Genomic DNA, 14479 nt, shown 5'->3' on the forward strand with positions numbered 1-14479 from the left:
CAGTCATGGCAGGTCGTTCTAAAGCTTTGGAACAGAGCCTAAACCACTGTTCTGCTCAACACAGGACAGACAGTACGCAGTGACAGTCAGGGCTCTGTGACACAGGCTAATGCACTCATAGTTTGTGTGTGTGTGTGTGTGTGTGTCTTGTGTTGCTGTTAACACAGGAGAAAGTGATGACTGAGCTCTTTACAGGAAATCATGCAGAATACAAGAAACAGAAAGAGAGAGCCAGAGGGAGAGAGATTGGCAGAGGGAGAAAACAAGAGGAAGAGAGAACAAGGGAATGAGAGGGAAAAGGAGAGAGAACGAGAGGGAGGGAGAGAGAGGGAGATTGAACGATAGGGAGAGAGAACGAGAGCCAGTGTGACCGAGAGGGAGAGTGAATGAGAGGGAAAGAGGCATAGAGAAAGAAGAGCTAGCATGCAGGCACTGTGTGGGTGGCTAGAGAGGAGTTGAGGAGAGTGGACAGAGGGAGGAAGCAGACATCGGTGCCAGACCCAGTGTGCCCCCCTCTAGAGAAACTGACTGATGTAGGTGGGTGTCATAACACCACGACTCGACACTGTCCACCCGCAGGGCAGAGCCCTCTGCGATTGGTGGACTCTAGCCAAAACAAAAAGTGATTGGCTGAGTCAGGCTTTCCAAAAAACATAGCCTGCAGTGTAACCAGGCAACAGCGGGGAAATTCACTCAGAGAATAAGTGGGTCAAGACTCAAGAGCTGTGATCAAACTGACACATGTATCTACTCTACTGCTTCCTTACCTGCTGCTAAGCGCTAACTGTTACCTGAACTCAAGAGACATTTTAACAACTCAAACCCACACACTCTCTGTGGCAGGTGTATCCTGCTGTTGCCTGCAGTTGAGAGTTACCTAAAGTCACAGAGAGATTACATTTAGATTTTGAAAAGACCTGATGCACAATCACCACTGTCAGCATTGTCAGATTAAGATGAATTTATTGCCATTTGCCACACACAACCACCGTTTGCCACACACAACCACTGTTTGCCACACACAACCACCGTTTGGTGGTATTTGCTTTCGGTGCAGCAGCATGGTAACTCTTAAGTTAGACTCTGGGTCAAACCCTCGATCATCTTCAACTTGACCACGACACACAGCAGTTAACCTAGTGTGTTCAGCTTCACCACCACTGAATCATTCAGTGAAACCCCACACCCCTGAAGGAAGAGATTTGCTGCAGTGTTGTTTACACCACTGGTTTATGCAGCGTTAACTTCCCCTCCACACCACAAGCATAACAGGCATAATATCGGATGTAACCAGTGGTTGTAAGGGTGAAGTGTTGGGTTTGCAGCACCATACCACCGTGAGAGTGAAATCAGTGAGGGGCTTCTTCACTTCCTACAACTTAACTCTCATATAGTGACTCAATGTTAGAGAGGGGATGTGACCATAGAATTAGAACGACTAGAATATTGTAACATTTCCACTTAAGTCAAGGTACTCTGGTGGGTGGCCAACTGAACTAAATGACGATCGCCCTGTAGCACTCACTTCTGTCATCATGAAGTGCTTTGATAGGCTAGTTAAAGATCATATCATCTCTACCTTACCCGACACCCACTACAATTTGCTTTCCACCCCAATAGATCCACAGACGATACAAAAGCCATCGCACTGCCCTATACCATCTGGACAAGAGGAATACCTACGTCAGAATGCTGTTCATTGAGTATAGCTCAGCATTTAATATCATAGTACCCTCCAAGCTCATCATTAAGCTCATGGCCCTGGGTCTGAACCTTGCTCTGTGCAACTGGGTCCTGGACTTCCTGACGGGCCTTCCCCAGGTGGTGAAGGTAGGAAACAACCCCTCCACTTCGCTGATCCTCAACACAGGGGCCCCACAAGGGTGCGTTCTCAGCTCCGTCCTGTACTCCCTGTTCACCCATGACTGCGTGGCCACGCACGCCTCCAACTCAATCATCAAGTTTGCAGACGACACAACAGTAGTAGACCTGATTACCAACAATGATGAGACAGCCTACAGGGAGGAAGTGAGGGCCCTGGCAGAGTGGGACCAGGAAAATAACCTCTCTCTCAACGTCAACAAAACTAAGGAGCTGATCATGGACTTCAGGAAACAGCAGAGGGAGAACGCTCCTGTCCACATCGACGGGACCGCAGTAGAGAAGGTGGAAAGCTTCAAGTTCCTCGGCGGACACATCACTAACAATCTGAAATGGTCTACCCACACAGACAATGTGGCGAAGGCGGCGCAACAGTACCTCTTCAACCTCAGGAGGCTGCAGAAATTCAGCTTGGCCCCTATGACCCTCAGAAACTTTTACAGATGCACAATTGAGAGCATCCTGTCGGGCAGTATCACCGCCAGTACAGCAACAGCACTGGCCGCAACCGCAGGGCTCTCCAGAGGGTGGTACGGTCTGCCCAACGCATCACCGGGGACACACTGCCTGCCCTTCAGGTCATCAGCACCCGATGTCACAGGAATGCCAAAAAGATCATCAAGGTCATCAACCACCTGAGGCACGGCCTGTTCACCCCACTATCATCCAGAAGGCGAGGTCAGTACAGGTGGATCAAAGCTGGGACCGAGAAACAGCTTCTATCTTAAGGCCATAATGTTAAATAGCCATCACTAGCCGGCTACCACCTGGCTACACAACCCTGCACCTTAGAGGCTGTTGCCCTATATACATAGACTTGGAATCACTGGCCACTTTAATAATGGAACACGAGTCACTTTAATAATGTCTACATACATATGAGATAAGTAAAGAAGTATCTACTGTAATCTACTCTACTGTATTTAGTCAATGCCACTCCGACATTGCTCGTCCTAATATTTATATATTTCTTAATTCCATTCGTTTACATTTGTGTATTGTCGTCAATTGTTAGATACTACTGCAATGTTGGAGCTAGGAACACAAGCATTTCGCTACACCCGCAATAACATCTGCTAAATGTGTGTATGTGACAAATACAATTTGACTTGATATTAAATGTTATGGACCAAAGGGCCAGGGGCCTTTTGTCGGTTCAAGTGAATATTGTTCTATGGATGTGACACTGACCTGTTGATCACTCAGAGAGAAGCTCCAGTACACTGTTACAACAGGAGCTGGAGGATCATATAAAACACATACTTCGTCCACTTGACTCCCTTCGCACACACACGTCTACTCCATCTGCTCTTTAGATTAAGCGATAGCAATCAATCGCCTTTCATAACACACAGATACAGTACCACAGTCAGTAACTCTCACTCTGAGGTCAGGTCAGCTTGCCCCAGAGTGGAGACAGATGGCGGCAACACACACACACACACACACACACACACACACACACCAGATTTTTCAGAAAACCCAGTTGGAGGATTATTGGAACTTGAATAAGCAGGGAGGGAATCCTCTGGGCTCAAACTGGGACTCGTGAAAAATCCAGTAACTTTTGCAAAGTTGGACTGATAGATCAGTAAAAGGTCAAGGAAAGGTTAACTCACACGCTCCGGGAGGTGTGTGTGGACGGGGTTAACTCACATTCTCGTGTTTCATGTGTTTGAGGAGTCGTAGTTCTCTGTAGGTCCTCTTAGCGTGGATGATGGACTGGAACGGCCTCGACAGCTTCTTCACCGCGATCTTCAGCCCCGACTTCACGTCATACGACGAGCTGCGCAGTGTCAAAGAGCACACACACACACCAAGAGATACCTTACACCTTGGTAATTCTAACATTCATATCACATGTATAATATTACTGATATAACATGACATTCCTGTTATCACAGTAATGACGTTAGATCAATAATTCAACACTACATTTCTCTTATTTAGATTGTATGCTACTTTCAACCAGAAATTGAAATAAACAATTATTAAATGTAATATTGTGTGAAGTGGTCCTTGGGACCTGGAGAGGCGCTGTACACAAAGGTGTTTTATTAAACATCATGATCGTTGTAGCCTCGGGCATTTTGCAGTGCTCCGTATCAATGCTGTAGCCCTCCCTTCCTGCAGCATGTAACACAGCACAGTTAGGGCGAATCTGAAGCAAGGCAACAGCACACATGTCGTCCCCCACGAATGACGCAGCGCATCATTTGACTTCGATACCGATACCAGGCTTAGTATCACGATACTCGGTACCATCGCGATACCTGAACGTTACCGCAGCAACAAAAAAAGAAGGCGTATTAGCCAAAGTCACAGTCAAAATGGCACTTGATCCAGACAGATCCTTTGAGATCAATATATCATTACATTTGAAATGTTTGATGTCAATTTTTCTGAGACACCCTTGTGTGCATTCATGAATCAATTATACAACCAATTTGACTTTGTCCTAACCAATCTACATAAAAACACAAGTTATAATTTACTTAAAATGGTAAGTCTCTGTTGATAAACTGGGTAAATAAAGATGTAGCCTAAGCCAATTTACAATAGAGGTGAATGCATACTCAATAGGAGTGTGTGCATGCATTGAGGTGTATGGAGCTTGTTTTGGCTGATTTCAGGGGGCTACAGATGAAAAACAAATCGGTTTCCCTTCCATTTGAGACTTATTTTATTGTACTGATCAACAACATTTGCATAGAAGAAGCAATCTCTTATAAAAGTGCACGCTGTCTCAGCCCTAATGATGTCATTCACACACACGGACAGAGAGACGTGACTGATGCAAGGGAGACGAAGTGAATTAATAAAGTTTTGGCAATGACTACGGTTTTTGGTGACGCTCAGCTTTGAAATAAGGATATTTTGCATTATTGTTTGCATTTTATGACAAACAAAGTACTAGGGTAGTGAATTGATGTTAGCTTCAGCTGTGAGCTAGCAAGGAAAGTTATCCTACAAAGCTGGAAGCTACCTGTATTTTCTTGCATTGTAAAGTGTTCTAGTAATGGACATTGTTTTGAGAACAGTAATTAACAGTTGCAACATTTCTACATGCTGTGTCGCATTAGTCGAGTGTGTTAACTTCTGTGCAGCATGAGGGGGGAGCTAACATGTTGCAGCACACACCCCCAGTGAGTGCAGCGGTTCCTCAGGACAGGCTAGAGCTAGCATTGAGTAAGTGTAGCAGGCACGGTGCGCTCACGCTATAAAGGAGACATCAGCTGTGCTGATAGACAGACTTGATCCTCTCAAATCAGTAGATGACGTCAGACACATTTGATAGAATTACTGAAAGTAACAAATTCTAGTACCGAACAGTTTCAAGTGCTGGTATTGTAAAGGTACAAAAGTTTCAGTATACCGTGCAACACTATTCATTCGTGTTTTTTTCTTATGGGAAATATTTTGCCCATGAGGGTCTGTATATACAGTGCCTTCAAAGTATTCACACCCCTTTACTTTTCACATTTTGTTGTGTTACAAAGTCATTTTTTTGTCAGCGATCTACACAAAATACTTTTAATGTCAAAGTGGAAGAACATTTATATACTTTTTTAAGAATGGGAACAAAAACACTAAAATATCTCATTCACATAAGTATTCACAACACTGAGTCAATACATGCCAGAATCACCTTTGGCAGTGATCAGAGCTGTGCGTCTTTCTGGATAAGGCAAAGAGCTTTGCCCACCTGGGTTTCACAATATTTGCCAAGCTCTGTCAAGTTGGTTGTTTATCATTGCTAAACAGCCATTTTCAAGTCTCTCAATAGATTTTCAACTAGATTTAAGTCCAAACTGTAACTAGGCCACTCAGGAACATTCAATGTCATCTTGGTAAGCAACTCCAGTGTATATTAGGCGTTGTGTTTTAGCTTATTGTCCTATTGAAAGGTGAATTTGTCTCCCAGTGTCTGTTGAAAAGGATTAGACAACCAGGTTTTCCTCTAGGATTTTGCCTTTGCTTAGCTCTACTCCTTTTCTATTTATCCTAAAAAAAACTCCTTAGTCCTTGCCGCTGACAAGCATACCCATAACATGATGCAGCCACCACCATTCTTAAAAATATGAAGAGTGGTACTCAGTGATGTGTTGGATTTGCCCCAAACAAATAGCTTTGTATTTGGGGATTTCTTTTGTTTTGTTATATACCACATTTTTTGCAGTACTACTTTAGTGCCTTATTGCAAACAGGATGCATGTTTTGGAACATTCTTATTCTGTACAGGCTTCCTTCTTTTCACTCAGTCATTTAGGTTAGTATTGTGGAGTAACTACAAAGTTGTTGATCCATCCTCAGGTTATCACCTATGACAGCCATTAAACTCTGTAACTGTTTTAAAAGACACCATTGGCCTCATGGTGAAACCCTTCAGTGGTGTCCTTCCTCTCCAGCAACTGAGTTAGGAAGGGTGCCTGTATCTTTGTAGTGACTGGGTGTATTGATACACCATCCAAAGTGTAAAACAAATGACAGCACAGTAAAGCTGACTGTTCTTAGTAAACTGATTGAGAGAATTGTGTTTGAAACAAATACAATGGCATTTTTTAAAGAACAAGTTACTTACTGACTTTCAGCATGCATATAGGGAAGGGCACTCAACTTGTACTGCACTGACTTAGATGACTGATGATTGGCTAAAATAAATGGATAATCAGATGATAGTTGGAGCTGTATTGTTAGATTTCAGTGCAGCTTTTGATGCTATTGATCATCACTTATTATTGAAAAAAACACTTGTTATGGCTTTACGTCACCCATCATCACATGGTTGGAGAGTTATTTATCCAATTGAACTCAGAGTATTCTTCAATGGAAGCTTCTGTAACATCAGAAATGTACAGTGCGGTATTCCCCAGGGCAGTTGCTCTTCTCTTCTCTATATATGCTCTACTCTTCTCTATATTTACAAGTTATTTGCCACTTGTCTTACAAGCTAAAATGACTGTATGCTGATGATTGCACACTACCCATCAGCACTTACAGCCAGTGAGCTCCCTGAGACTCTCAGCAAGGAGTTACAGTCAGTGTTAGAATGGGTAATGAACAATATACTGGCCTTAAATACATCTAAAACCAAAAGCATTATATTTGGTTCAAAGCATTCTCTTAGACCTAAACCTCAACTGGAGTTGTGTATAAAAGGTGTGACCATTGAGCAAGTTGAAGAATCTGAACTCCTAGGAGTAACACTGGCTGTTCAGCTAATATGGTCAAGTCATATTGACAAAGTTGTTGTGAAGATGGGGAGAGGCATGTCTGTTATAAAATTATGTTACGCGTTTTTTTTTTACACAACTGTACTAGTTGTTCAGGCTTTGATCCCAACTTGATTAATGGCGGGTAATATGATCAGGTGCAGCAAAGTAAGAGCTATGAAAGCCGCAGCTGGTTCAAAACAAAGCAGCACGCCTTGCCCTTAACTGCACACACAGAACGAACATCAACAACATGCATGATAGTCTTTCACGGTTGAGGAGAAATTGACTACTTGCCTTCTAGTCTTTTTAAGAAACATTTGTGTGTTGAAAATGCCTAACCAGTTGTATAGTCTATTTGCATACAATTCAGGCATACATACCCCACCAGACCCGCCACTATGGGCTTCTTCACAGTACCAAACCAAAAACAGATTTAATGCGTCACATTATATATAGTCGTGTCAACGTGGAATGCTCTGACACCAGTGGTTACTCAGGCAAACAGCTAGTTTAGCTTTAAAAAACAAATAAAAACATATTGTATCACAGTGCCTCTCCTCTTTCTAAAGACCTAATTTAACTGTACTGTATATAAGAATATGTACAGTACCAGTCAAATGTTTAGACACACCTACTCATTCAAGGGTTTTTCTTTATTTTCTACATTGTAGAATAATAGTGAATACATCAACACTATGAAATAACACATATGGAATCATGTAGTAACCAGAAAAGTGTTAAATCAAAACCCTTGAATGAGTAGGTGTGTCCAAACTTGACTGGTACTGTATATATGAAGTGTGTAAATATTATTTTTGTTGTCTCTTGGTGTCTTGGTGTCTTCTATATATACACTTTTTAAAATTGTATTATTATTTCATGTATTATTATCTTATGTTGTTCTTGTCTATTACTGTTCTGTACTTTGTAATGTATTTGTACGTTTTATGTGGACCATAAGAAGAGTAGCTGCTGCATGTGCAGTAGTTAATGGGGATCCTGATAAACTACTACGTGTAAAGTTTACCCTAAAGTTTACCAAGGAATAAGGAAGCAAGTTCCTACGAAGTCAGATACGTATAGAAGCTGGTTTCCACTCTGAGAGTAAACTTGTTACCACATCTACATATGGTCTTGTCAATGAAGGCAAACTTTTCCGTGGTCATCTTAGTACCATTGTTTTGTTATGTATTATAAATGCATTTGTGTTTGTGTAAGTTTGGGTTAGCGGCTGGCTCTGAGGGCACTGCATACCATAGCACTCCCCACTGTACCAACACCTAAAGCAAACTGCTCTAATGAGGCCGAGGCAATATCTGTTTACACATTTTTTATAAACTTCATATTTTACTAATTATTAACCGTCTATGAACTACCTTTAATAAAACATTTACAACCCCCCTTTAAATGTCTTAAAGTCTTACCAATATATATTATTAATAACTCTGAACACTCTTTGCATAAACACTCTTAGCATGGAACTCCTGGGTGTTTTCCACATTCTAAGAACCAATTCTAACAACAGAGCAGGAATAGAGTGAGGGCTGTGATGGGAGTGGTTTTCTCAAAAAGGCTTGGAATGACAGATGGGGTAGAATCTAGAATCCCTAACATGGTGCTTTACATTCCTTTATCAGGCAGAGTTCACACTGAGGACTGGGAGGGAGGGACAGCCTGGTGGCAGGAACAAATACATACATTAACTCTGACCGACTGGCTGAAAGGTTGGCATACCAGCTTGTCTTTCTTTGCAGTCCTGCTGGGCATATGATAAGATCCATTCGCCGTATCAGGGACCACTTTAACATGATATGTTAGACATTTCTCCAGGCGATGTGAGATCTGATCATCTGAGTAGCTGGACTGCAGAAAATAAAACCTAGAACGCAGCCACTGACTGACTGACTTCCCTGAACAACTGTCTGACTGACTGGCCGGGCAACCGACTGACTGACTGCATAGCGCACTACTTGACCATATGACTCTGGTCAAAAGTAGTGCACTATCTATAGTGCCATTTCAGGCACATATCTAGTCTATTAATACCCCACTACTCTCCCATTATACAGTACTGCACTGCCGCTCTCTCTCTCAACGTTGCTTCTCTCTCAACAATGTCAACGCACTCTCAAAGTATGTTTCACTGCACCGCCCAGGAAGGTACAGTACTTAGGCCTATAGAGTATACTCTGAGAGCACTGAGCAGTGTAGTCCTATGACAACGTTTTAGCTCATGCCTGCCAGCACTATCAGTCTAATTTAGCCTACTGCAGTGTCCCACAATTTACTGCAACTGCACTGTCCAGGAGACCAGAGTGAGACGCAGCGGCTCATCAATATTTGGCTATAATACAGAGACAGAAGTTCAGAGCTTTCAACCGCTGACCCTAACTTAACATTAACCCTTACCGCTACCCTTACCACTAACCCTAAACGCAAATTGAAGTACAAATAGCTCATATATTTTTGCTCACTTTCTGATGATCAGTGGTATAAAGTACTTAAGTAAAAACACTTTAAAGTATTACTTAAGTCGTTTTTTGGGGTAACTTTTACTTTACTACATTCCTAAAGAAAATAAGGTACTTTTTACACGATTTCCCCTGACACCCAAAAGTACACATTACATTTTGAATGGCTAGCAGGAAAGGAAAATTGTCAAAATCATGTACTTATCAAGAGAACAACCCTGGTCATCCCTATTGCCGCTGATCTGGCAGACTCACTAAACACAAATTCTTCAATTGTAAATTATGTCTGAGTGTTGGAGTGTGACCCTTGCTATCCGTAAAAAAAACCTCTAAAACAATGATGCCGTCTGGTTTGCTTAATATAAGGAATTTGAAATTATTTATACTTTTAGACTTTTACTCAAGTAGTATTTTACTGGGTGACTTCCACTTTTACTTGAGTAATATTCTATTAAAAAGGTATCTTTACTTTTACTCATGACAATTGGGTACTTTTTCCACCACTGCTGATGATATTGCCATTGTCACCTTTGTCCTTTCTAGCATGGCCATCTTGTGACAAAAGGATCAATTCATCACTTTCCAACCGAAAGCAAAATGATGCATCAACAGCTGCTACTGTACAAAACAACTTAACAGTGAGACACACACTTAACATGTCCAGAAGAATAACTACTCTCACAGGACAGGAGCGGCTGTGTTATAATTACATTATAATGAAGTCTTCTTCTCAAAGGGACCTTGAGGAGACTACAGCAAGATGAGTCAACCGAAACGGAGCTGAAGATACTAGGCTACCTAATCTCGCAGCGATGACTCAGTGTACACACACACACAATGGGAAAAGATGACATCATTCCAGACTCATCGCCGGCAGGGCAGCAGATGCCTATAGAATAGAACGCTCACTACTCTACTGACTGGGGAGGTGGGGCCGCTTTCTGCCCGGCAACCACGTGACTTTCTATCCGTCACACTGCCTGCTGGCCTGGCTTAGAGTGCGCTACTAGAACATGCAGGAATGTAAAGGGAGCAAGGGGCTATTGGGCACAAGGTGATGTAACTAGAAACTTCCGTACAGTTTCAGTCACTTCCTGATTACATTCAGATGTAAGCATAATGATTTAGCCAAGTTCAAGCAACATCATGTGGGGCAAATCGAATACCCACCCCGTATGCCTAGCCTACATTGTTATCATCATGCATAAAATGTTTTTCATTCAGTAGCCTAATCATGATCATGCATGCCAAAGACGTCACATTATGCCACATTTCGATTCGGAATAGGCACAAGAACCATACACAGTAGGGTTTCTACAACTGACAGATGATGCATTAGCGTTGTTGTTTATGTGCTGTTGGTAGCGTCGGCAAGCCTTCTGTGCGTAACCATTGTCATAGCGCGACGATTCAACCTGCAGTCAGTTGAGGTTCCTTGCTATCTGGGATCCTTGGAACATCCAACTCTGACGTCACCCCACTGAAGTTGAAATGTAAAATGATTAAGGTAAGGGTTATGGTTAGGGATAGAGTTTAGGGTAGGGACAAGCATCGTGTAGGAGTGACACCACCTGTTGGAAGACAATGCTCACTGACAGCACTGGGGCACTGCGTCCCCACTGATAAGTAGGCTTCTGCATAAACATCAATATCAATCTGCACCATAAACACTTCCTCAAAAACAATTTCAATGGTGCCTTTTTGTTTACTTGAGAGGCAGTAGTGAATAGGCGACTGAAGTCTTTCGTCTAGATTGTTAAATTCTCATAAATGAAAAAGCTAGCAAATCTATTTTTGTATACAGGATGTTGTTCACCAGGAAAACCATCCCGGGAGGCACTTTTTTTTCTATCTGCACAAAAACAAAGATAAATCTGATGTTTGAAAGACAGTCAGACCCGAGCCACTCAGAAGAGTGCGTAGCACAGCGATCTGGTTACAGTAACCTAATTTTTACACTGACCGACACTTTGTAGGCAGCTATTGTAAAATGCTGAGAAACAAAGTACCCCTGGCCTGATTTTGTGATTTGAAACATTGCAGATTGCTACACTCTGCAATAGTTAATTAAAAAAACGATTTTATTTGTCACATAACATCTGCTAAACATGTGCATCGCGGGTGTAGCGAAATGCTTGTGTTTCTAGCTCCAACAAGAGTGTGCCAAGCTGTCATCAAGGCAAAGGGTGGCTACTTTGAAGAATCTCAAGTATAAAATATATTTTTGGATTTGTTTAACTCTTTGTTACTACATGACTCCATATGTGTTATTTAATAGTTGATGTCTTCACTATCATTCTACAAATGCAGATTACAGTCAAAATAAAGAAAAACACTTGAATGAGTAGGTGTGTCCAAACTTTTGACTGGTACTGTGCATGTATGCATGCATGCATGTATGTAAACTCAGCAACAAAAAAAAACATCCTCTCCCTGTCAACTGAGTTTAATTTTCACCAAACTTAACATGTGTAAATATTTGTATTTACATAACAAGATTCAACAACTGAGACATAAACTGAACAAGTTCCACAGACATGCAACTAAAAAAAATGGAATAACGTGTCCCAAAATCAAAAGTAACAGTCAGTATCTGGTATGGCCACCAGCTGCATTAACTTCTTGGTGACAGGTGGCAGTATTCAGAAATTCAGATGAATACGTGCCCAAATTAAACTGCCTGCTTCTCGGGCCCAGAAGGTAGGATATGCATATCATTAGTAGATTTGGATAGAAAACACTCTGAAGTTTCTAAAACTGTTTGAATGATGTCTGTGAGTATAACAGAACTCATATGGCAGGCAAAAACCTAAGAAAAAATCCAACCAAGAAGTGACTTGTAGTTTTTCTATTTAATCCCTATTCAAACTACAGTGTCTGTGGGGTCATTTTGCACTTCCTAAGGCTTCCATTGGCTGTCAACAGTCCTTAGAAACTTGTTTCATGCTTCTACTGTTACTGGGCAGAGAATAGGAGCTCAGTCAATCAGTGGACTTCCTGGGACCAGTGAGATGTTTACTGCGCGGCCACGCTGGCGCGCCGCTCCTTCTTTTTCCTCTGTAATGAATACGCTATTGTCCGGTTGGAATATTATCGAAGTTTTATGTTAAAAAGACCCTAAGGATTGATTGTAAACATCGTTTGACGTGACTTTTCGTCTCTGGTTTTGTGCTCGCGCGTTATGACTTTGGATTAGTGATCTGAACGCGCGAACAAAACGGAGGTATTTGAACATAAATATGGAGTTTTTCAAACAAAAAGAACATTTCTTGTGGGAGTCCTGGGAGTGCATTCTGACGAAGATCAGCAAAGGTAAGGGAAGATTTATAATACTAATTCTGAGTTTAGTTGACTCCAGAACTTGGCGGGTAACTGTATAGCTTGCTTTGATGGCTGAGCTCTGTACTCAGTATATTGAAAAATGTGCTTTCGCCGTAAAGCTATTTTAAAATCTGACACGGCGGTTGCATTAAGGAGAAGTGTATCTGGCAGCAGGCAGGTGTGAGTGCATCTGCACGCACAGTGAGGTGAAGACTTTTGGAGGTGTCAAGAACGGCAGCAAAGAAGCCACTTCTCTCCAGGAAAAACATCAGGGACAGACTGATATTCTGCAAAAAAGTACAGGGATTGGACTACTGAGGACTGGGGTAAAGTCATTTTCTCTGATGAATCCCCTTTCTGATTGTTTGGGGCATCCGGAAAATAGCTTGTCCGGAGAAGACAAGGTGAGCGCTACCATCAGTCCCGTGTCATGTCAACACTAAAGCATCCTGAGACCCTTCATGTGTGGGTTGCTTCTCAGCCAAGGGAGTGGGCTCACTCACAATTCTGCCTAAGAACACAGCCATGAATAAGGAATGGTACCAACACAACCCAACCATCCAGGAACAGTTTGGTGACGAACAATGCCTTTTCCAGCACCATGGAGCACCTTGCCATAAGGCAAAAGTGATAACTAAGTGGCTCAGGGAACAAAACGCCGATATTTTGGGTCCATGGCCAGGATAGTCCCCAGACCTAAATCCCATTGAGAACTTGTCGTCAATCCTCAAGAGGCGGGTGGACAAACAAAACCCCACAAATTCTGACAAACTCCAAGCATTGATTATGCAAGAATGGGCTGCCATCAGTCAGGGTGTGGCCCAGAAGTTAATTGACAGCATGCCAGTGCGGATTGCAGAGGTCTTGAAAAAGAAGGGTCAACACTGAAAATATTGACTCTTTGCATCAACTTCATGTAATTGTCAATAAAAGCCTTTGACACTTATGAAATGCTTGTAACTATACTTCAGTATTACAGAGTAACATCTGACAAAAATATCTAAAGGCACTGAAGCAGCAAACTTTGTGGAAATTAATATTGTGTCATTATCATAACTTTTGGCGAGGACTGTTCACACACTACCATTCAAAAGTTTGGGGTCACTTGTTTTTGAAAGAAAAGCTTTTTTTTTGGTCCATTAAAATAACATCAAATAGATCAGAAATACAGTGTGCACATTGTTAATGTTGTAAATTACTATTGTAGCTGGAAACGGCAGATTTGTTTATGGAATATCTATTTAGGCATACAGAGGCCCATTATCAGCAACCATCACTCCTGTGTTCCAATGGCACGTTGTGTTTATCATTCTAAAATGCTAATTGATCATTAGAAAACCCTTTTGCAATTATGTTAGCACAGCTGAAAACTGTTGTCCTGATTAAAGAAGCAATAAAACTGGCATTCTTTAGACTAGTTGAGTATCTGGAGCATCAGCATTTGTGGGTTCGATTACAGGCTCAAAATGGCCAGAAACAAAGACCTTTCTTCTGAAACTTGTCAGTCTATTCTTGTTCTGAGAAATGAAGGCTATTCCATGTGAGAAATTGCCAAGAACCTGAAGATCTCGTACAACGCTGTGTACCGTG

At 41.9% G+C, this 14479-nt stretch overlaps 1 protein-coding gene across 1 annotated transcript in view; it reads right to left on the minus strand.

Moving 5' to 3' along the window:
* Positions 1-14479, minus strand: part of p38a (mitogen activated protein kinase p38a) — a 37892-nt gene that overhangs the window by 21177 nt on the left and 2236 nt on the right. Inside the window, exon 2 of the mRNA NM_001123698.1 lies at positions 3538-3667. Within this exon, the coding sequence (NP_001117170.1) occupies positions 3538-3667 (130 nt within the window). The remainder of the gene's footprint in view (positions 1-3537; positions 3668-14479) is intronic.

The sequence above is a fragment of the Salmo salar genome, chromosome 22 (assembly GCF_965601325.2).
Source record: "Salmo salar chromosome 22, fSalSal1, whole genome shotgun sequence".
Lineage (NCBI taxonomy): Eukaryota > Metazoa > Chordata > Actinopteri > Salmoniformes > Salmonidae > Salmo > Salmo salar.